Source organism: Trichechus manatus, unplaced genomic scaffold (genome assembly GCF_000243295.1).
Source record: "Trichechus manatus latirostris isolate Lorelei unplaced genomic scaffold, TriManLat1.0 scaffold00101, whole genome shotgun sequence".
Classification (NCBI taxonomy): domain Eukaryota; kingdom Metazoa; phylum Chordata; class Mammalia; order Sirenia; family Trichechidae; genus Trichechus; species Trichechus manatus.
In genome coordinates, this window is record NW_004444037.1 from 3428245 (window position 1) to 3453344 (window position 25100).

General features: G+C 40.1%; 1 protein-coding gene across 1 annotated transcript in view; it reads right to left on the reverse strand.

Moving 5' to 3' along the window:
• Positions 1-25000, reverse strand: part of SPMAP2L (sperm microtubule associated protein 2 like) — an 88251-nt gene extending 63251 nt beyond the window's left edge. Inside the window, exons 1-3 of the mRNA XM_023737305.1 lie at positions 24662-25000; positions 24470-24604; positions 6144-6168 (exon numbers count right to left, since the gene is read on the reverse strand). Of these exons, the coding sequence (XP_023593073.1) occupies positions 6144-6168; positions 24470-24604; positions 24662-25000 (499 nt within the window). The remainder of the gene's footprint in view (positions 1-6143; positions 6169-24469; positions 24605-24661) is intronic.
• Between the last annotated feature and the right edge of the window lie 100 nt (positions 25001-25100).

Here is a 25100-nt window from a genome sequence, read left to right on the forward strand (position 1 = left end):
TGGATATACCATAATTTGTTTATCCATTCGTCCATTGATGGGCACTGAGGTTGTTTCCATCTTTTTGCTATTGTGAACAATGCTGCAGTGAACATGGGTGTGCATACATCTATTCGTGTGACAGCTCTTATTTCTCTAGGATAAATTCCAAGGAGCGGGATAGCTGGATCATATGGTACTTCTATTTCTAGTTTTTAAAAAATTTTACTTGCCTGTGATATTAATTATATTGTTCAATAATTTCCCCATTCTGTTAGATCACCTTCTTGGAATGGGCACAAATATGGATCTCTTCCAGCTGATTGGCCAGGTAGCTGTTAGCTGTCTCCCAAATTTCTTGGCATAGACAAATGAGCAACTCCAGCACTGAATCTATTTGTTGAAACATTTCAGTTGGTATTCTGTCAATTCCTGGAGTCTTGTTTTTTGCTAATGCCTTTAGCGCAGCTTGGACTTTTTCCTTCAGTACCTTTGGTTCTTGATCATATGCTACCTCCTGGAACGGTTGAACGTTGACCAATTCTTTTTTTTCCTTAGATGATTTTTTTCTTCTGTATGTGTTTTAATTTTTTGCCTACATCATTGAAATAAATATGTATTACTTGTATAATCAGACGCAAAAGTTCTTTTAAAAAAAAAATCTTATTCCTTCACCGAGAAACCCATTCATAAGCGAGAGTGTATTAATAAACGAGGGCTTCAACAAATTACAGCTCTTGTAACATAAAAGAGACAGTGTTTATAGTTTGTTAGTATTATGTCCTAAGCTTCTTTTTTTTTTTTTTTTACTGTGCTATAGATGAAGGTTTACAGAGAAAATTAGTTTCTCATTAAGCAATTAATGCACATATTGTTTTGTGACATTGGTTGCCAACCCCACAACATGTCAATATTCTCCCCTTCTTGACCTTGGGTTCCCCACTACCAGTTTTCCTGTCCCCTCCTGTCTTCTTGTCCTTGCCCCTGAGTTGGTGTGCCCAGTTAGTCTTGTTTTGTTTTATGGGCCTGTCTAATCTTTGGCTGAAGGACAAACTTCAGGATTGACTTTAGTACTGAGTTGAAAGAGTGTCCGGAGGCCATACTCTCAGTGTTTCTCCAGTTTGTGTCAAACCAGTAAGTCTGGTCTTTTTTTTTTTTTCTGCGTTAGAATTTTGTTCCACATTTTTTTCCATCTCTGTCCGGGACCCTGTATTTTGATCCCTGTCAGAGTAGTCAGTGGTAGCCAGGCACCATCTAGTTGTGCTGGACTCAGTCTGGTGAGGCTGGTTGACCAATTCTTTTTGGTACAGTGACTGTGTATTCCTTCCATCTTCTTTTCATGCTTCCTCCTTCATTCAATTTTTTGTCCACAGAATCCTTCAATATTGCAACTTGAAGCTTGAATATTTTCTTCAGTTCATTTCAGCTTGAGAAATGCTGAGTGGTTCTTCCATTTTGTTCTTCTAACTCCAGGTCTTTGCACATTTCATTATAATACTTTACTTTGTCTTCTCGAACAGAAATTTTCTGTCCAGTTCCTTTACTTCGTCATTTCTAACATTGTCTTTAGCTACTCTGTGTTCAAGAGCAAGTTTCAGAGTACCTTCTGACATCCATTTTTGCCTTTTCTTTCTTTCCTGACTTTTTAATGACCTTTTGCTTTGTTCATGTATGATGTCCTTCCACAACTCATCTGGTCTTCAGTCATTAGTGTTCAGTGCATCAGATCTATTCTTGAGATGGTTTCTAAATTCAGTGGAATATACTCAAGGTTGTACTCCGGCTCTCATGGACTTGACTGAATTTTCTTCACCTTCAACCTGTACTTGCATACGGTCAATTGACGGTCTGTTCCACAGTTGCCCTCTGGCCTTTTTCTGACTGATGACATTGAGCTTCTCCATCGTCTCTTCCCACAGATGTAGTCGATTTGCTTCTTGTGTATTCCATCTCGTGAGGTCCACGTGTAGAGTCACTGTTTATGTAGTTGAAAAAAGATATTTCCAATAAATGGTCATTGGTCTTGCAAAACTCTATCATGCAATCTCCTGCATCATTTCTATTACCAAGGCCGTATTTTCCAACTACTGATCTTTCTTTGTTTCCAACTTTTGTGTTCCAATCACCAGTAATTAACGATGCATCTTGATTGCATGTTTGATCAATTTCAGACTGCAGAAGTTGGTAAAAATCTTCAATTTCTTCATCTTTTGCATTAGTGGTTGGTACATAAACTTGAATAATAATTGTATTAACTGGTCTTCCTTGTAGGCATATGGATATGTACTTCAGGATAGATCTTGAAATGTTCTTTTTGACAATGAAAGTGATGCCGTTCCTCTCCAATTTGTCATTCTCAGCATAGTAGACCATATGAACGTTCAGTTCAAAATGGCCAATACCAGTCCATTTCAGTTCACTAATGCCTAGAATATTGATCTTCAAGCATTCTATTCCATTTTTGACAACTTTCAATTTTCTTAGATTCATACTTCTTACATTCCAGCTGTTTGCAGCTGTTTCTTCTCATTTTGAGTCACGCCACCTCAGCAAATGAACATCCCGAAAGCTTTACTTTATCCACGTCACTAAGGTTGACTCTACTTTGAGGAGACAGCTCTTCTCCAGTCTTATTTTGAGTGACTTCCAACCTGAGGAGTTCATCTTCCAGCACCATATCAGACAATGTTCCACTGCTATCCATAAAGTTTTCACTGACCAGTTTTTTTAGAAGGATATTGCCAGGTTGTTCTTCCTAATCTGTCTTAAGAAGCTCTACTGAAACCTGTCCACCATGGGTGACCCTGCTGGTATTTGAAATACTCGTGGCATAGCTTCCAGGATCACGCAACACAGAAGCCACCACAGCATGACAAACTGACAGATAGGAGGATAGCATGTGGATCTCTGTATAAATTAGTGAGACATATACGTATCATGTTATATACGTCTCATCACTATATATATAATCACTATATATATATATTCATTCCCTGGGTGGTACAAATGGTTAATGCCCTTGTTACTAACCAAAAGGTTGTAAGTTTGTAAGTTTGAGTGTACCCAGAGGCACTTTGGAAGAAAGGCCTGATGTTCTATTTCCAAAAAATCAGCCATTGAAAACCCTATGTATGTTGCCTGGCTACCACCAACGACCACCCTGACAGGAAACACAACAGAGAGTCCCTGATGGAGCAGGAGAAAAGTGGGGTGCAGAACTCAAATTCCAGTAAAAAGACCAGACTTGATGGTCTGAGACTGGAGGAACCCCAGAAAGCATGGCCCCCAGACTCTCTGTCAACCCAGAACTAAAACCATTCCCAAGGCCAACTCTTCAGACAAAAATTAGACTGGACTATGGGACATAAAATGATACTTAGCTCAAGTAGACACATGAGACTAAATGGTTACCTTGATATTTACCCCTATTTTTCTAAGTTTATACCAGTGTTTTCTTTCTTTATATCACCTTGACTTCTGCTCCATATGAAAAATCTATGTCTACATTTTTTAAGTCCCTCTTTTTTGTTTCAATGTTGTCATCTTTTACATATTGACATCTGTTTCCCTATTTTCAGTGTTTTAGCTTTTATTTACTTTCGTGACTTCCCTATCTGGGTTGATATCTGGTTGCTCTGTCCTGTGTTCTAGTCTTGGGTTGTTATCTGATGTTACTGATTTTCTAACCAGAGGACTCCCTTTAGTATTTCTTGTAATTTTGGTTTGGTTTTTGCAAATTCCCTAAACTTGTGTTTATCTGGAAATGCCCTAATTTCGCCATCACATTTGAGAGACAGTTTTGCTGGATATATAATTCTTGGCTGGCAGTTTTTTTCCTCCAAGGCTTTATATATGTCATCCCATTGCTTTCTTGCCTGAATGGTTTCTGCTGAGTAGTCCGAGCTTATTCTTATTGACTCTCCTTTGTAGATGACTTTTCATTTATCCCTAGCTGCTCTTAAAATTTTCTCTTTATCTTTGGTTTCGGCAAGATTGATTATAATATGTCTTGGTGACTTTCTTTTGGGATCTACACGAGACTAAATGGGCAGCTCCTGTTCGGAGGTGAGATGAGAAGGCAGAGAGGGTCAGCAGCTGGTTGAATGGACACTGGAAATCAGGGGTGGAAAGGAGGAGTGTGCCGTCACAGTATAGGGACAGCAATTAGAGTCACATAACAATGTATGTATAAATTTTTGTATGAGAGACTAACTTGAGTTGCAAACATTCACTTAAAGTACAACAATAAAATTTAAAATAAAGAAAACCCTGTGTAGCACAGTTCTGGTTTGTACACATGGGTTCACCATAAGTCAGAGATGACTCAACGGCAATTAGTATGTATATATACCAATTATTATTGTTACACATATAAATTATATATAAATCTTTATATATAAATATATGTTATTGTACATATTAATAACCTTGCATATTGTAGGTATTCAATAAATTGTAGTTAGAATTATTCATTACAACTTCAGTATATTAACAGATTCAGTAGAGCACTTTAGGAATCACAGAAATCAACTATTAATGGGGTTCCTACTATATGCAAGCATGGTGCTGGGTATTGAGAGAACAAAAATGAGTAAGATATATGGTCTCTCTTCTCAAGGAATTTACAGCCTAGTAGGAGACAGGCTAGAAGCCTGTAACAGTTAAGACTGTGTGTCAACTTGGCTGAGCCATGATTCTCAGTGTTTATACGTGACCATCCCTATGATGGGATCTGCTGTGAGTAGCCAACCAGCTGAAAGCGAGTTTCCTTGGGCGTGTGGCCTGCATCTGAATATAAGTGGATGTTCTCGTTTTTGCCTGCTCTGGATCCTGCAGCTGTCTCCTGTTCGTCCAACCTCCCGTTCTTGGGACTTGAGCTAATAGCTTACCTGCCGATCTTGGGATTCATCCATCTTCACAGCCTATGAGCAAGAGTCCTGCTCTCCAACCTGCTGATCTTGGATTCGCCAGCCCCTGTGGCTATGTGAATTAGGAGAAGCCTCTATCCTGATTTGGGACACTCCAATGCCTACAACTGCGTAAGCCATTTCCTTGATATAAATCTATATATATATATATACATATATATATATACACACACACACACACTTTACTGGTTTTGCTTCTCTAGAGAACCTAGCTTAAGACAAAGCCTATAAAAAAAGTAGGTAGAATATTTAGAATGCAGTTATTATTCTAGTTTTTCAGACTAAACTGACTCAGAACTAAGGAAAAAGGGAGAGTAGTCTAGGGAAATGGCCCTTGTGCCCAGTCTTACTATCACCCATATAAGCTGCATTTGCTCTATGGACTTGCCATGTATTACCAAGCTTGGTTTTCAGCTTTATATACACAGGTGAGAGAGTTAGAATAATACTGAATCAATCCTAAAAGACTGTTTATAAATGCTTATCATATTAACAATGCTATTTCCTATTGCCCTTTCATGCTATAATTTCTCCCATAGGTAGAGCTTTCACTTTTTATTTTAGAAAACATACTTTGGATGTTATATCACCAGTTGGTACGAACAGCTCTCAGGTGGCAGTTGCTAGCTAATGTCCCAAGCAAAGCAGTATAGCAGTGGTTCCCAAACTCAGCTGCGTATTAGAATCACCCAAAGATCTTCTAAAAACTCCAAGTCCCAGGCTACATCCCAGACCAAATAAATCACAATCTCTGGAGGTGGGGCACAGGCATCAGTATTTTTTGAAACCGACAAATTTGGAGACTACTACAATATTGTTTAACGGTTAAGACCACTGGCTCTGGAATCAAACTGCCTGGGACCAAATCCTGGCTCCAAACTCTGATATTGGGTAAGTTTACTTAAGCTCTCTGTACCTCAGTTTTCTCATCTATAAAATGGGTTCTTACCTCAAAAGTTTGCTGTGTGAAAGTTAAACAAGATAATACATGTAAAGTACTTTACATAGTGCCTGAAACCATAACAGATGCACAACACATAGGAGCTGCTATTAATTTTTTTAAATTCCAGAATTAAGATACTGTTTATACAGAATAAAAATCATTTAAGCAATTGTTAAGGAAGTGTTTGGTCCCAACTACGAAAACTAATATTAGTGAAATATAAACCTGATTCTGAACATGTACTCACATTATATTCTCATTGATTTCTTTGTTTATATATTTATATCTTTCACTCATTCCTAAAATAATTTGAGGTTGCTTACAGAATACATATACTACAATATAATATATCCGTTTTAAGACAAAAAATTCAAGGAAGGAGGTAGAAAAATAGTGGAGGGAAAGGGAGACGAAAGATAAGCTGGAAGAAGTCCAGTACAGTTGTATCTGAGCATTCCAGCATCGAAAGCAAAAAAAAAAAAAAACACAAATTTTTCCTAGTATTGAATCTGAAACAAATTTCTCTTGTGAGGTCTCACTGGTGTTATAAAAAGGTATAAAAGAAATTATAAGCCTTAATAATGGAAAAATAAACAGAACCTTATTTCCTTTCTTTTTCCCCTTCTTTAACCCTTACTCTTAATATCTATGTCTTGCAACCAAGTTAAATTAAGAAAAATAAGAAAATTTCCAGTAAGGCACCATAAATGACGGAGTGTTACTATCCCCTGGAAGAGGTAACTTTCTGTGAAAGTTCTTACAAGGCTGCTCATCTCATCAGGTAATTTCTCAACTATTTTCCCAACAAAGAACTCATCGAGGAATACACATTAGACTGAAACAACGTAAATAAATACTAGAATGATGTAATGAAAGAGCTCCTCCTATAATAATCAGTGTTTAAAAAATCCAACACACATTTAGTAATTATTCTTGGGGACATGACCTTATCACCAGAACTGTTGAGTGTTGCTCTAAACAAGCTTTAAAAGTCGTTTTAAAAAGCAAAACAGAAACACAATGTACACTAAAGAATATAGTGATTGTGTTGTGAAGATAAAAGTACACCTACAAGATGAGCTAAATTAAAAATTAAAAAAAAAAAAAAGAGCCCTGTTACATTGCTTGAACGGGTCCTTATGGCCTGAGGTATAATTTCCAGTGACAGCATCAAACACAGGTTCAGAGGGGCCCTATCTTGCCCCTAATAAAATAATGCAATCTAGGCAATGAACAAGACTGATTGCTAAAACCATTAGGTGAAAGGGTGATGGGGAATTTTAAAACGGAGGGATTGGGCAGATCTCACCTGAACCCACTCAACAATCTTAGAATCTCTATAAGCGGGACGTCAGACATCATGTGCCTCAAAGAATGATGTAATAGGAAATACATGGCATCACCTATGGAAAGTTCTTGCTTAAAATAATTTATCCTGGCATCTAGCAAGCTTCTGGATCTATAACTATGGTTTACAAGAAATGGGAGAGCTAGAGGAACAAGTTAGAGGCATCACAAAGAAGTAATGAGCCAAATTCAGAGTATGGGACATTTTACCCAATGTTTCTAATAAATGACATTTTTAAAAGGGAAAGAGGAAAAGGGGTGGCAATAAGGAATAAAAGAGACTAAAGAGACAGAACTCCCATGCAGTGTGTAGCCCTTTTTCGTGTCCTAATTCAAACAAACTAACTATAAAAAATACATTTTGAGACAATTGGTGAAATTTAAATATTTAGGGGGTATTGTGAGTTGCCATGGAGTAGGCTCCAACTCATGACAACCCCCTGCACAACAGAATCAAATGTTGCCCAGTCCAGCACCATCTTCATGATTGTTGTGGCCACTGTGTATTTTGAGTGCCTTACAACCCAGGAGGCTCATCTTCCAGCACTATATGTGTCAGAGTAGAACTGTGCTCCATATGGTTTTCAAGGCTGTGACCTTTTGGAAGCAGATCACCAGGCCTGTCTTCTGAGGTGCCTCTGGATGGGTTTGAAATGCCAAACTTTGGGCTAGTAGTGGAGCGCTTAACTGTTTGTGCCATACAGGGACTCTCAGATACGTGACAATCTGGGCAAGAAGGGGAAACAAGAGGCAGAGCATTTTAATATAGTTCTGTTGGGATCCACACTGCCAAATGCCTTTCTGTAGTCATAGTCGATAAAACAAAGGTAAACATCTTTCTGGTGTTGTAGTTGTTGTTGTTAGGTGCTGTTGAGTTGGTTCTGACTCATAGCAGTCCTATGTACAACAGAACGAAACACTGCCTGTTCCTGCACTATCCTCACCATCATTGTTATGCTTAAGCCCATTGTTGCAGCCACTGTGTCAATCCATCTTGTTGAAGGTCTTCCTCTTTTTCGCTGACCCTGTACTTTACCAAGCATGATGTCCTTCTCCAGGGACTGATCCCTCCTGATAACATGTCCAAAGTATGAGAGACATAATCTCACCATCCTTGCTTCTGAGGAGCATTCTGGTTGTATTTCTTCCAAGATAGATTTGTTTGTGCTTTTCACAGTCCTGGTATATTCAATATTCTTCTCCAACACCACAATTCAAAGGCGTCAATTTTTCTTCAGTCTTCCTTATTCATCATCTAGCTTTCACATGCATATGAAGTGATTGAAAACACCATGGCTACGGTCAGGCGCACCTTAGTCTTCAAGGTGACATCTTTGTTTTTCTGGCGGACTCTGTTTATAGATATGTTACATTTATGTCTATATTTTTGTTATACTTGTAAACTCCTTGAGGAAAGACTGTATACTTTTATTTTGTACCCCTCATAGCACATAGTGTACATAGTTAAATAAATGTCTTATTTCCCTAACTGTAATAGGAATACTAACTACTATTTACTAAATACTACAATATTTATTAATAAGTGCCAAGCACTGCTCTAAGCACTTTATATTCATTATCTCACCTTCACCTCTCTGTGTCACTGCACAGCACCTAGCCCATGGCTTTTTCACGTAGAGAGAGGTAGAATAGTGTGGTGCCAAGGATAAGTTGGGTCTGGGATCTGACTGCCTGGGTTTAGATCTTAGCTCTGTTACTGTGTGTATAATCTTTGACAAGTCATTTAACATCTCTATGTCTCAGTTTCCTCATCTATGAAATGGGGACATGAATACTCCTTACTTCAAAGGATTATTTTAAAGATTAAACGAGATAATGTTATATGTTTAGAACACTCAGTGAACATAAGCTACTGTGAACTCAAAAACTTGTCCAGTGAATCTAGAAAAGTTTCAGGAATGTCATACGAATGACTTTCATGCTGAATTCATCGGTTCATTGCAAGCAGACAGGGACAAAACAGTTAAAGTTCCTCATCCTGCCCTTGGAGCTCTGATGGTGCAGTGGTTAAGAGCTCACGTTGCTAACCAAAAGGTCAGCAGTTCAAATCCACCAGCTGCTCCTTGTAAACTCTATGGGGCAGTTCCACTCTGTCTTATAGGATCACTGTGAGTTGGAATTGACTCGACAGCAATGAATTTGTATAAGTGCTTTATACAGTTTATCTTTCAGGTGGAAGGATAGACAATAAGCAAGTAAATAAGAAAACAAATCAGTGTGATGTGGCTGGTAAGGCAGAAAGAAGGTAGAGCGGTGAGTGAGGTAAGAGCCTTTCAAGGAAATTACAATTGAATTGTAACAGCACAAGTTGTTGTCGTTAGTTGCCAGTCGAGTCGATTCTGACTCATGGAGACCCCACGTGTGTCAGAGTAGAACTGTGCTCCATATGGTTTTCAAGGCTGTGTGACCTTTTGGAAGCAGATCACCAGGCCTGTCTTCTGAGGTGCCTCTGGATGGGTTTGAAATGCCAAACTTCGGGCTAGTAGTGGAGTGCTTAACTGTTTGTGCCATACAAGGATTCTCAGATATGTGACGATCTGGGGAAGAAGGGGAAATGAGAGGCAGAGCATTTTAAACAGAGGAAAGAGCAAGCACAAAGGCCTTGAAATGGAAACATGCCAGACATAGGTTGGTCAGAGTGGTTATAGAGAAGTGAGTAAGGGAGAGGGCAGCAGGATTTGTAGTGGGGCCAGATCACTATGTGCCCTGAGGGAGTTTTGCTTTTATTCTAAGAGCAATGGGAAGGAGCCACTGAAGGATTTTCAGCAAGATGATTAAAAGCCTCTCTCTCCAAGAGATAATCAGAACATTATGGTTGTATTAGTCAGTCCCCTTAAATGTTTGTATTTTATTCTGTAGCACACAAACCGTGCAGCTAGTATTGTCTTCTCCAGCTAACAAATGGGATGACCTGGTTTGTGCTGGAGTCATCTAATGGGGAAGGCTGCCATCTGCTGGAAGAAAGTGTGATTAAAAAGCTATTCCTCCCTGATGGTGATTGAGGCACTCATACACTGGGACTCATTGCATATAGAAATAAATCATTTTGAAACACAATGGGGGATGAAATATTAAAGTATAACAATTCTCCAACTTGCCCTCTCCTTTGCCTTCTAAACAGTCCGTGTTTGAGCTGCTCAGTCTCTAGTCCCTTGGTTGTACAGAATGGGGTACAACCCACCTGCAAAGGCAGGGAACACTTCTCAGTAGAACAATCTGGAACGACGGAGGGAGAGGGTAATAAAAAGGCAAGCTGGAGCTTGAGAGAAATAGGAACGGCATTTGGGGACAGTGACTGTCAGCATGAGAGGGACTTGGGGAGAAAAAAGCCTCAGGAACACTTTAGCAGGTTTTGCTCTGTGTTGGAAGGTTTAAGATACTTCAAAAAGGCCTACATTTTCAAGGCTTTTTGAAGCCAAATTTGTGCTTTTTATTTATTTATTTTTTAGGTGCACTATTGTTTTGAAGGCACTCTGGTGGCGCAGTGGTTAAGAGGGCAGCTGCTGACCAGAAGGTCGGCAGTTCAAATCTACCAGATGCGCTTGGAAACCCTATGGGGCAGTTCTACTCTGTCCTATTGGGTCTCTGTGAGTTAGAATCAACTCAATGGCAACAGGTTTTTTTCTTTTTTTTAACTGTTTTGAAGACTGGTCTTAAAGCAATCCAGTTCTATTTGAGTATAACCATGTAAATGAACATTAGGACGTTCTGATATGACATATAATAAGCTATATGATCTGTTGCCACTGTTTGTTCTTCCTTGCTCTGCTCCCAGGTGCAGCTCCATAGCCTGTGCTCCCCACTGCCTTAGCTCAGGGTCATTTGGACAAGAGAGGAGAGAATACAGGGGAGGAATTGGCTTGAGGTGGGAAGGCCGAGGCAGGTAGAGGGCAAGGTCTTCCATATGGTTAAAAACAAAACAAAACAGAATGAAAAAATCCTGGGACTCTAGCCAAACTACTGCTCAAAAGTAGTATATCCCCAAGCTAACTATTAAGTCAAACAGGTAGACTGCACCTCTTTCCAACCCCACCAGCCCGTACTTTCGTGACTTTTTTCTCTAATTTCAAATCTGATTTTCACTGGATTGTTTCATTTTAACCTGATTTCTTCTGTATGAAGATGGCATGGGCAATAGGGCAGTCATTTGAGAAAATGTAAAGCTGGATTTATAATTCACACTATATACACCAGAATAAGCACCAAATGAGTCAGAGATTTAAATGTTAAAAAAGAAAAACAAAACACTATGAAAGAAACCTTGAAGTGAACAAGGCCTTTCTAATTATGATTCAATACAAAAGTCACAAAAGAAATGATTATTATACTGTAAATAATCATTTCACAGCAAAAACAAAAACAAACACAGCCAAGACAAAGAGACCGCCAACAAACTGAAAAAAATATTTGTAACTCATCTCCCACCCAAAGGGCTAATCTCCCTATGAATAAGGAAAAGCCTATCAAGGCAAAATAAAAATAGGCAAATGACATGAAAACATGTATCAAAAAGATATATATTAAAAGAACAAATATTATATGATCTCACTTATATGGTGATTCCTCAAAAAGCTAGAAATAGAAATACCTTAATGATCCATCAATCCCACTCCTAGGTATATACCCTAAGGATCTAATAAAGGAGACACAGACAGACGTACGCACACCTATGTTCATTGCACCATTATTCACAACGGCAAAAAGATGGAAGCAACCTAAGTGCTCATCAAGGGAGGAAGGGATAAACAAAATGTGGTACATACATACAATGGAATACTACACAGCCATAAAGAATAATGATGAGGCTTCAAAACATAACAATATGGATGAATCTGGAGGACATTATGCTGAGTGAAATAAGTCAGTCACAAAAGTACAAATATTGTATTATCGAACTTTTATAAGAAGACAAGAATAGATATATAGAGAGAGACCAACACTTATTGGTGGTTACCAGGGATGGGGGGAGGAAGAGAAGAGGAAGCACTCTCAAGATAGTAGACACTTGTTATTTTTGGTGATGGTAAAGTTAGAGTCAAATGTGGGTGAAATGCATACAGCTTAACCAAGGTAAATGATGTCACTAAGAAGAGCACAAGAGAAAAGAATGCCTTTGGTAAAGGATATGACAAATATAATTTTGCAACAACATGAAAAAATATGCGTGTGGTTACACAAATATGTATATAGGCATATATGTGTATGGGTATGAATATGTGGGTACATATGTGTACACAGAGTCTACAGGCATATGCACACACAGGTATGTGTGTATGTGATTGTTAAGAATGTTTGTCAACTTGGCTGGGACATGATTCTCAGTGGTTTGGCAGTTATGATGTAGTCTGGCAGTCGTATGATGATGTGATCACTTCCATGACAAAATTTGATATAATGTGATCACCTTTATAATGGGATCTGCTGTGAGTAGCCAATCAGTTGAAAGGGAGTTTTCTTGGGGGTGTAGCCCACATCAAGTATAAGTGGGGTTTCTGACAAGGCTCGTGGGCTTTTGCTTGCTCTGGATCCTGCAGCTGGCTCCTGTTCATCTGACCTCTGGTTCTTGAGACTTGAGCTAGCAGCTTACCTGCCATCTTGCCTGCTGATCTTGGGATTCTTCGGTCTTCACGGCCTGTGAGCAAGAGCCCTACTGTCTGACCTGCTAATCTTGGGTTCACCAGCCCCTGTGGCTACATGAATCAGGAGAAACCTCCAGCCTGACCCACGGACTTGGGACGTTTCAGCCTCTACAATCACGTGAGCCATTTCCTTTATATAAATCTTTCTATATAGTTATTTAAATGCTTTAGTGGTTTTGCTTCTCTAGAGAACCCAGCCTAACACAGTGTGCATGCACATATATCCATATATATATATATATATATATATATATAATAAACCACATAAGGAACACAGTTACTGATACTTCTTAGACATAACCAAACACCTCAAGAGATTGGTTGTCTGGGTGTGAAGGCTTAGGACCATAGTCTCGTGAGACAGCTCAGTTAATTGGAATAATATAGTTCGTAAAGTGCTGAGTAGTGTCTGGAGTCTTAAAAGCTTTCGAGTGGTCATCTAAGATATATCTATTGGTCTCTTCTCATCCAAAACCAAAGAGAAAGAAGGAAACCAAAGACTCAGAGAAGGAAGTATTCTATGAACCACGGGCTCATCCACCTTGATACCAGAAGAACTAGATGGTGCCCAGCTACCACTATCGACCATTCTAATCAGGACCACAACAGACGGATCCTGTTACAATGGGAGAAGAAAGGTGGAACAGATCTCAAATTCTTAAAAAGTCCAGAATTACTGCACTGGTTGAGACCACAGGGCTTCTTTAGACCATCACCCTGAGACACTCTTTAAAGCTTAAACCAAAATTATCCCTTGAGGTCACCTTTTAGTAAAATAACAGATTCACTTATAAAATAAAGAATATCATCCATGAGTAAAGAGCTCCTTTAAAAAATCATCTATATGAGGCCAAAGATGAGAAGGTAAGGGGGCAGGGAAACTAGAGTACTAGAAATGGTATGACCAGAATGGAATGAATGAGAATGATGCTACATTGTGAAAAATGTAACCAACATCACTGAATAATCTGTGTAGAAATTGTTAAATGGGAACCTAATTTGCTGTGTGAATTTTCACCTTAAACACAATAAAATATTTTTTTTAAAAAGCAATTAACATACAATTTCCCATTGATCAGGTTCACAAAAAGCCAAAAGTTTGACCACACATTACACTGATGAGGTTATGGAGAAACAGAGACTTCTGCTGGTGGGAGTACAGAATGGAACTCCTATGAAGGGCAATCTTGCTAAATCAAAATTACAAACAGTTTTGCTCTCCAGCAATCCCACATCTGGGAATTTATTCTACAGATATACCTGCATATGTACTAAATGACATATGTACAGGTCTATCCATTATAACACTGTTTGCAATAGCAACATCCTGGAAATAACCAAGCAGTGGTTAAATTATTAGTGGCACATCTATGCAATTGAACATGATGTATCTGTTTTAAAAAAGAATGAGGAAAATATGAAAAGATATATTGTTGAGTGAAAAAAAAAAACAGTGAAGAATAGTATAAAGCATGCTACCCTTTCAGTAAGAAAAGGGGAAAACATACAAACACATTTGTATAGTATTTTCTTGTATTTACATGAAGATGTTCAAGAGCAAGTTTCAGAGTCTATTCTGACACCCATAGTGGTCTTTTCTTTCTTTCCTGTCTTTTTAATGACCTCTTGTTTTCTTCACGTATGATGTCCTTAATGTCATTCCACAGACATCTGGTCTTCAGTCATTAGTGTTCAATGCATCAAATCTATTCTTGATATGGTCTCTAAATTCAGGGAGGATGTGCTCAAGGTCATACTTTGGCTCTCGTGGACTTGTTCTAACTTTCTTCAGTTTCAACTTGAACTTGCATATGAGCAGTTGATGGTCTGTTCCACAGCAGGCCCTCGGCCTTGTTCTGAATGATGATATTAAGCTTTTCCATGGTCTCTTTCCACAGATGAAGTCGAAAGGAAAAACTGATGAAAAGAGCTGAACAGATGATTTCAAAGGGCGGCTCGAGAAGACAAAGTAAAGTATTATAATGACATGTGCAAAGACCTGGAGGTAGAAAACCAAAAGAGAAGAACAGGATTGGCATTTGTCAAGCTGAAAGAACTGAAGAAAAAAATTCAAGCCTCGAGTTGCAATAGTGAGGGATTCTATGGGGAAAATATTAAACTACGCAGGAACTATCAAAAGAAGATGGAAGGAATACACTGAGTCACTATGCCAAAAAGAATTGGTCGATGTTCAACCATTTCAAGAGGTAGCATATGATCAGGAACTGATGGTACTAAAGGAAGAAGTCTAAGCCGCACTGAAGGCATTGGCGAAAAACAAGGCTCCAGGAATTAATGGAATACCAACTGAGATGTTTCAACAAATAGATGCAGCACTGGAAGTGCTCACTCATCTACACCAAGAAATTTGGAAGACAGCTACCTGGTCAACTGACTGGAAGAGATCCGTATTTGTGCCCATTCCAAAGAAAAGTGATTCAACGGAATGCAGAAATTATCAAACAATATCATTTATATCACTTGCAAGTAACATTTTGCTGAAGATAATTCAAAAATGGCTGCAGCAGTACACCGACAGGGAATTGCCAGAAATTCAAGCTAGATTCAGAAGAGGACATGGAACAAGGGATATCATTGCTGATGTCAGATGGATCGTGGCTGAAAACAGAGAGTACCTAAAAGATGTTTACCTGTGTTTTATTGACTATGCAAAGGCATTCGACTGTGTGAATCATAACAAATTATGGATAACATTTCAAGGAATGAGAATTCCAGAACACTTAACTGTGCTCATGAGGAACCTGTACACAGATCAAGAGGCAGTCATTCGAACAGAACAAGAGAACTTGAAGCACTTACTGATGAAGATCAAAGACCATAGCCTTCAGTATGGATAACACCTCAACATAAAGAAACAAAAATCCTCACAACTGGACCAATAAGCAACATCATAATAAACAGAGAAAAGACTGAAGCTGTCAAGGATTTCATTTTACTTGGATACACAATCAACACTCATGGGAGCAGCAGTTAAGAAATCAAAAGACTCATTACATTGGTCAAATCAGCTGCAAAAGATCTCTTTAAAGTGGTCAAAAGCAAAGACGTCACCTTGAAAACTAAGGTACACCTGACCCAAGCCATGGTGTTTTCAATCACCTTAAATGCATGCAAAAGCTGGACGATGAATAAGGAAGACTGCAGAAGAACTGACACCTTTGAATTGTGGTATTGGTGAAGAATTTTGAATACACCACGGACTGCCAAAAGAACGAACAAGTCTGTCTTGGAAAAAGTACAACCAGAATGCTCCTTAGAGGCAAGGATGGAGAGACTACATTTCACATACTTTGGACATATTATCAGGAGGGATCAGTCCTTGGAGAAGGACATCATGCTTGGTAAAGCAGAGGGTCAGCGAAAAAGAGGAAGACCCTCAACAAGATGGACTGACACAGTGGCCGCAACAATGGGCTCAAGCATAACAATGACTGTGAGGATGGCACAGGACTGGGCAGTATTTTGTTCTGTTGTACATAGGGTCACTATGAGTGGGAACCAACTCGAAGGCACCTAACAATAACAACAACACAAGAAACTAATAAAAGTGGTTACCTGTAAAAGATGAGAGAAGGGCTGGAAGGGGACAAGGTGGGAATGATATTTCCTTATATGTCTTTTTATATTGTTTTGGTTTTTGAACCATGTGAATGTCTTAAGAATTTGAAAAAGATTTTAAATTTTAAAAAAAATTCACTAGTGATTTTTCCCTAATACTGCCATACTTGCCTGAGATCCAGTTTCTTTTAAGTCATTTCTCTAATCCTTTATAAATCCAGACTAAATACTCTGGGTTAGGTATAAAAGCTACAGAGGGTTTTCATGGCTATGACCTTTTGGAAGCAGATCACAGAGCCTTTCTTCTGAGGTTCCTCTGGGTACATTTGACCCACCAACCTTTCAGTTAGTAGTTGAGCACTTAACCGTTTGCTCCACCTCCTGGGTTAGGTATATATTTTTTAAAAATAATAATAACCCAAAACTATTGCCGTTGAGTTGATTCCGACTCATAGTAACCCTATAGGACAGGGTAGAACTGCCCCATGGAGCTTCCAAGGAGCGCCTGGTGTATTCAAACTGCCGACCTTTTGGTTAGCAGCCATAGCTCTTAACCACTGTGCCATCAGGGCTCCTTTTTAAAAACAGAGCCCTACTATTGCCATTTAACTCAGAAAAAATGAAGTGACTGTCCTATACAACTGTCCAGTCCTCTTTACTTTGTATGTTATCTTGTATTGTCATGGATGTGTTCAGTCTCCCCAACCACACTGACAGTCCTTCAAGGATCCATGTCTTATTCATCTGCAGCTCAGTGCTTACACCCTGAACAGAGTAGGTGCTCAATAAAGCTTAACAATGACAGTAATGATTATGGTGATGATAATTTAGTAACATGTTAGAATGATGGGACCCATTCTACAATATAAATTTTAAAAATTTGCACACAACTGATTTCCAGGTCTTAGTCATTTCTGCACCCCCATAGGACACAGATAAATGCTTAATAGATGCTCAATAAATGTTTGTATGAAAGAGTACTGAGTGAGCAGAGTCATGGCAATTTGTTGATTCAATATTGCCTAGTGTTTTCACTATTTTATATAAATATTATACAAATATACTTGGTGCTTATTAAACTTTACTAAGCTTTTTTTAATGTAAAAACTTATCGGATTAACAAGGAAAATCTAGAAAACATGGAAAAGATGGGAAGTTTTAAAGTAGTGTTTTCTAAAGCAGAGTCTGAAAACTCTTTAGAGAAGAGTCTAATTATCAAGCTACTTCTGGGGGGCTACTTTAGGCAGCATGGACAGAGAAGGAGGCCCTTTAAAAGGTGCACTTAGGCTAAGACCTGAATAATAGGAATTAGCCATGAGAAGATCCTGGCTACAGGATCACCTTCCAAGGAAAGGGAACAATGATTGGAGACTCTGAAGCAGGGATAAGTGTAGGATTGGCCTTAGAGAGGAACAGAAAGGAAGCCAGTGTGGCTGGAGCAGAGTAAGCAGGCAGAGAGTGGTAGGGGATGAGGTCAGAGAGGTGAGCATGGGCAAAAACACATGAAGCTTTGAAGACCCCTGAAAGGCATTTTGGATTATTCTAAGAGCAATGGGAAGCTACTGGAAGGACTATATTGTGCGGGAACATGTGATCTGATTCAGTTTTTAGATACCCACTTCGGATGCTGTAGCAAAGGGACTGCAGGGAGTCAAAAGTAGAAGCAAGGAAGCTTTTGTAGAAATCTAGGCGAGAAATGACCATAATTTGGGCAAGGGTATTAACAGTGGACATGAATGAATTCAGGAAATGTTCTGGAAATAAAACTATTTTCATTGGATGCATTGGATTTGAGAGTGAGGAAAGAGGAATCGGGGAGAAATAGGATTTTTTTGGCTTGGGCAACTTGACACTATTTGCGGAGATGGGGAAGACTGAGGAAGCACAAGATTGGAAGGAAAATCAAGACCTCTGTTTAGAATTATATTAACTTTGAGATGCCTATTATATATCCAAATGAAGATGTTCAGTAGGCAGTTGAATATATGAACATGGGACTCAAGAGAGAGAGTTGGAAGATACAAATTTAAGAGGCAGCAGCCTAGAGATGCTATTGAAAGTCATTAGTATGGATACAGTCACTGTCATAGATTGAATTGTGCCCCCCAAAAATGTCTGTCAACTTGGCTAGGTCATGATTCCCAGTATTATATGATTGTTTATCATTTTGTCATCTGATGTGATTCTCCTATGTATTGTAAATCCTAATCTCTGCCTGACGTCGATGAGGCAAGATTAGATTATGTTAAAGAGGATTAGGGCGGAATGTAGCACTCTTGCTCAGGTCACATCCTGATCCAATTTAAAGGGAGTTTCCCTGGAGTGTGGCCTGCAGAGAGTTGGGGACTTCATATCACCAAGAGTCAAGAGCCAGGAGAACAGTACGTCTTTGGACCCGGGATCTGTGTGCTGAGAAGCTCCTAGTCCAGGGGAAGGCTGATGACAAGGACCTTCCCCCACAGCCAACAGAGGGAGAAAGTCTTCCTCTGGAGCTGACTCCCTGAATATGGACTTCTAGCCTACTAGACTGTGAGGGAATAAATTTCTGTTTGTTAAAGCCATCCACTTGTGGTATTTCTGTTATAGCAGCACTAGATGATTAAGACAGCCACCTAGGGGAAAAAAGCGTGGATAAAGAGAAAAAGGTTCAGGATAGAGCCCTTTAGAGTTTAGAGGTAAGAGAGGGCTCAGCAAATGAGACTGAGAAGGAGCAACAGTCACACAGGAGATATCACAGAGGCCAAGAGAAGGAGGTATTAAGTTTCAAAAAAGATAGGAATGGTCAATTTCATTGAACGCCCCCAAGAGGTCAGATAATAATGCTAACATTTTTAATAATAATAATAACCAGTTAACCAGTTGCTGTCAAATCAATTCTGACTCGTGGCAATCCATGTACTCCATAGGGTTTTCAGTGGCTGATTTTTCAGAAGTAGATCACCAGGCCTTTCTTCCAAGGCACCTCTGGGTAGACTCAAACCCCCAGCCTTTAAGTTAGCAACTGCATGCTAACCATCTGCACCACCCAGAGACTTCACTAATAATGATAGCTAGCATTTATTGAGCACTTATCATATACTACAATCTGTTCTAAGAGCTATATACATTATTATCTCATTTAAACTTCCTTATTATTATTTTTTATGTTGTGGTGGTGAAAATATACACAGCAAAACATATACCAATTCAACAAGTTTTACATGTATAATTCAGCGGCATTGATTACATTCTTCAAGTTGTGCAACCATTCTCTCTATCCTTTTCCTCCCCCCACCCCACACCTGCTAAACCAAATAAAAACCCAAACTCATTTCTGATGAGTCTATTTCTATCACATAGCGACCCTTTAGGACAGGGTAGAACTGCCCCATAGGGTTTCCAAGGATCAGCTGTTAGATTCGAACTGCCGGCCTTTTGGTTAGCAGCTGAGCTCTTAACCACTCTGTCACCAGGGCTCTACCACCCCTGCTATAACTATTAAATTTTGGTTTCTATATATTTGCTTATTTCATATAAGTGAGATCATACACTACTTGTCCTTTTGCCACTGACTTATTTTGCTTAGCATAATGTTTTCAAAGTCCATCCACGCTGTGGCATGCATCAGAACTTCATTTCTCTTCATGGCTCAGTAATATCCCATTGTATATATATATACATATATATATATATACACCACATTTTGTTCATCCATTTATCTGTTGATTGACATTTCATCTCTTTTCACCTTTTGGCTATTGTGCTCACTTAAACTACTTAATAATCCTAAGGATAGAGAAGGAACCACTGGATTTGGTAACATAGAGATTGAATGAAGAAATCCTTCATTCAACAATAATTATTGTTGTGAAAGCCCTGATGTATTCCAGGCACTGATCCAAGCACTGAGGATGAAACAGTGAAGAAGAAAAATTCCCTATCATGAGAGCTTACATCAGTGCAAACAAATAGATAGATAATCCAGTCAGTTAGATAAGTGCTTTAAAAATAAAATAAGCAAACTACAGAGTGTTCTTCTTGATAGAGTAATCTGGGACACCTTTATAAGAGGGGTGACAAATACTTGAGGGAGGATGTCCCTGGCAGAGGAAACAGTAAGTATAATGATCCTGTGGTGGGAGCAAGGAGGCCCATGTGGCTGGAGAACAGAGAGCAGCGGAGAGTGGTAGGACATGAGGTTGGGGTGGCGGGCAGGGGGCAGATCATGTGGGACCTTGGAGGCCTGGTAAGAACTCTGGATTATACTAAGTGAAGTGAGAACTTCCTTTGGAGGGTTGAGAGCAGGACAGCAACACATCATTTATGTTCTAAGGGATCCCTATGACCACTATATGAACAATGAACTAGGGAGCAGGGAAGGAGTGCAAGAGTGGAGGCAACAGCCCACGAGGAGGCTATTGCAGTGGACCAGGCAAGAGATGATAGTGGCTTACAAAGATGAAGATTTAGATGTTAAGAAATGGGAAATGGTCATCATAGTCAAGATATATTTTGAAATTAGGATTTGCTAATGGTTTGCAGGCAGGTCTGAGAGAAAAACAGGCGTCAAAACTGATTCCAGGGTTTTTGACCTGAACACCTGGAAGAATGGTGGTGTCATTTACTGACATGGGGATCAATGGAGGAGGAGCAAGCTTGGGTGCAAGTTAAAAGTTCAATTACAGACACATTAAATTTGACATCCCTATTTGACATGCCTACTTGATATTTAAATACGGATGTTAAGTACACAATTGGTTTTAAGACTCTGGAGTTCAAGGGAGAAGTTGAGGATAGAGATAATTTGGGAAGTTACAGCATATAAGGAGTGCCTGGATGGCTCAAACAGTTAAATGCTTGACTACTAGCCAAAAGATTAGCCCACCCAGAGGCACCTTGGAAAACAGGCCTGATGATCTGCTTTTGAAAAATCACAGCCTTGAAAACTCTAGGGAGCACAGTTCTATTCTGCACACATGTGGTCGCCATGAGTTGGAATCAACTTGATGGCAACTAACCACCACCACCACGACCAGCGTATAGTTAAAGCCATGGAACTGATGACATCACTCAGGGAATAAGGAATGTTCTATGAGAATCTGAGAGAACTGAGCCATCAGTCACTTCAACCTAGAGGCTGGGAAGAGAAGAATCCAGGAAAGGAAACTGAGTGAGGAACAATCAATGAGGTAGGATAACAATGGAGGTAGTGGTATCCCAGAAGTCAAGCAAAGAGGAAGTGAAATTGTCCGATAAGTAAGATAAGGACTGAGAAATAACCATGGAGTGTGGCAAGGTAGAGGTCATTGTGAACTCAATAAGAGCAACTTTAGCTAAGTGGAGGGGATGAAGGCTTAACTCAAGAGAATGAGAAGAGAGGCAGTAGTGATAACGACTTATAGACAACTATAGGAATTTTTCTATAAAGAAGAGCAGAGAAATAGGAGTGGTACCTGGAGGATTATGTGGGGTTGAGAGAGAGTTTGTTTATTTGTTTAAGAAAAAGTTAACCTAATGGGAACGACACAGGGGAGAGGGGGAATACAATAATGCAGGACAGAGAGGAGCTAATGTTAGGATCAAAGAGTTTGAAGAAGTTACATAGGTTGGGATCCAACATACAGGCTGAGGGAATGGCCTTTACTAGGAGCAAGGGCAGTTCATTCATTATTAACAGGAGAAAAGATAGATTATATAAGCATAGATATAGGTAGCTTGGTAGATTCAGTGGGATTAAAATATGAAGATCTTTATGATTTCTTCTGTTCTCAGTGAAATAAAAATCAAAGCCATCAGATGAGAGTGAGGGGGAAGGAAGGAATGTAGGAGGTTTGAGGAACGAAAACAATGACCATGTTTTCTGGGATATTTGGAGAACGCATTGACCGGGGAAACAGTATGATTGCAAAGCAGCACTCAGAGCCCACTTGAAGTTGAAGGTCATAAATTTAAAGATTAGTCAGCATAGTTGTTTGCTTTTCTTCTTGTCATTATCTGTTTTTTCAAGTGCAGGCAAGAGCTGGACTTAATTAGGCAAAAATTACAGAGAGAGAGAAGCAAGTGGGTTAAGGATATTTGCAAGGAAGTGATTCCATTGGTGGTCCATGCCAAGAAGATGAGTAAAGAGAGACAGAAGGACATAAGACAATGATACTGGAAATAGTACAGCAATCGATATTATAAAGGGCCAGGGTAATGGATTCAGAATATGGGATAGAAGACAAGATCATTCGAAGTGAGGAGGTCAAAGAACTGAGAAAGCCAGGTGGATCATCCATGAGGATAGTGAAATCTCCATGCATGATGACAAGGATGGAGGTACAGAAAGACAGTAAGGCAGAGCAGTTTCAGTGAAGTCGGGTGGAAGGAAGGAAGGTGGGGAGGAAGCCTAACCAGGGTTAGTTGAGGAGAGAATAAGAGGTGAGGAAATGGAGTCAGCGAACATAGACAACTCTTATGACAAGTTATGTAGTGCAGGAGAACAGGAAAATGGTGGTGACTGTGGGTGGAGGAGCCCTGGTGACACAGTGGTTATGAGCTTGGCTGCTAACCAAAAGGTCAGCAGTTCGAATCTGCCAGTCGCTCCTTGGAAACTCTATGGGGCAGTTCTACTCTGTCCTACAGGGTTGCTATGAGTTGGAATCAACTTGACAGCAATGGGTTTGGTTTTTGATTTTAGGTGGGGGGAGGAGATATCTGAAGAAGACATGCAGTCAAGGGTTATTTCCACATTGAAGATTCTAGAGCTCATGGCACTGATTCATTAGAAAGGGAGAAACTGGTGCTGTAGAAACAAAGTTCTTCAGGAGACAGGAGTGGAATCCAAAGAACAAGTAGAGGATTTTACTTTTCATAAAAAGAGGCGTAATTCTTCCCTGAAATATGAAAAAGGCAGATTGCACGTGTACAGATGCAGGTAAGAATAGATTGGTGGTACAAACATAAGGGAGTTCATGACTGATTGTTTCTATTTTCTCATATAAAGTTTTCAGGTGGATGAGGGTGGAAAATGCAGAGGTTGGAGGACAGTAGAAAAGGTATTTAGCCATTATCTCAGAGATTGGGAAAACTAACTTACTAGGGGAATAAAGTGGGCTTGCTAGGCAGTGTTGAGTGAACAACTGAGATTTGTGGGCATGAAATTGAAATAAAACCAATTAATATATTGTGTGATTTTGCACAACCAGAGTCAGCTGCTCAGGAGTAGACAGATGGGTAAGTTTAACCAGGGTTGAAGTTTTGCCAGGAGAAGTATAGTGGACAGCCCAAGAGCCAATGGAGTGATGGAAGATGTTTTAAGTGAGCAACTGAAATGATAGACCATAGAATCAAGGCTGAGTAAAGCGGGAGTCAGAGGGAACGAGATAAAAAGTGATCAGTCAAGGCATTAGGGGCCCGACGTGGATGAATTGTTTTGGACAAGGTCATAAGTGAGGGTCATAAATGAACAAGTGTGATGTAGCTTACACCCAAGTTCCACCAGCCCTATTACTTTGTGAACTCTATAAGGACTGCACATATAACCACTTACATACTTATGTACTCTTTGAATACTTGTACGGTGAATGTGTTGTTTCTACAACTTTAACAATGTGACAGCTAATATTTATTGAGTGCTGACTATGTGCCCTCCATTTCCTTGAAGAGAAAGATTATGATATAATACAAAAGCATAAGTATTGTAATGGAGGTGATGTTCAAAGTGGCAACACAAAGGGATGCAATGACTAACTGTAGAGTAGAATTATGAAGAGTTTCAAAAGGAGGTGACAAAGGGTCATCAAGGACAACTAGGGGTCATCAGCTAGAGACAGGAGCCAGTAAAGAGATTCAGTTTGTTTCATTACCAGGGTCTCAGTTTCCCATCACTGTACCTTAGGTCAAAAGAGAATGACTGCAAAGTAGCAGGTAAATGACACAGGAGTTATCTTTCTTTACAACAAAACGAGCTCTTGGATGCAACCTTTCACCATCAGGATTCCCAGTTCTACATGGGGCGGTGCTCAGTGCCTGGGAGGGGCCTCAAACCTACCGAACGTGGAAGATAGTAGAACCGGTGGCTGAGGCCTGACCACGAGGGACGGGGAGATAGTCACTGCACGGGGCAGCAGTTCGGCTTCGCCGAGCTCCTGAGTCTCGTGGGGCTCGTGGACCTCGTGGGACTCAGGGGCCTTGTGGGGCTTATTGAGCTCCTCCAACTCTTCGGACCCGTCTTGCTCGCCTTGCTCTTCGGGTTCCTCAGATACCTCATATTCCCCAGGTACCTCAGACTCCTCCTGTGCCTCGGACTCCCTGGGCTCCTCAGACTGCTCGGGCTCCTCAGACTGCTCGGACTCCTCAGACTGCTCAGGCTCTTCGTACTGCTCGGGCTCCTCAGACTGCTCAGGCTCCTCGGACAGCGCCGGCTCCTCGGACTGCTTGGCCAACTCGGCCTCCTCGGTATCCTCCGGCTTGTCGAGCACGTCGAGGAATCTGAGCACAAGCGGCTCCTGGAAGACCTGTGACCCCGTGGACATTTCTGTCGTGTCACTCCCATCAGTCACCTCCAACAGCGCAGAGGAAACTGAAAAATCTGGGTCCTCCATTTGTGCCCAGAAGCTCACCCTCGCTGCGGGCGGTCGCGGCGCGGTTCACCTTCCGCGCGGTGGGGTAGGGACGCCTGGAGCCTCCAGGGCTCCCCGCCAG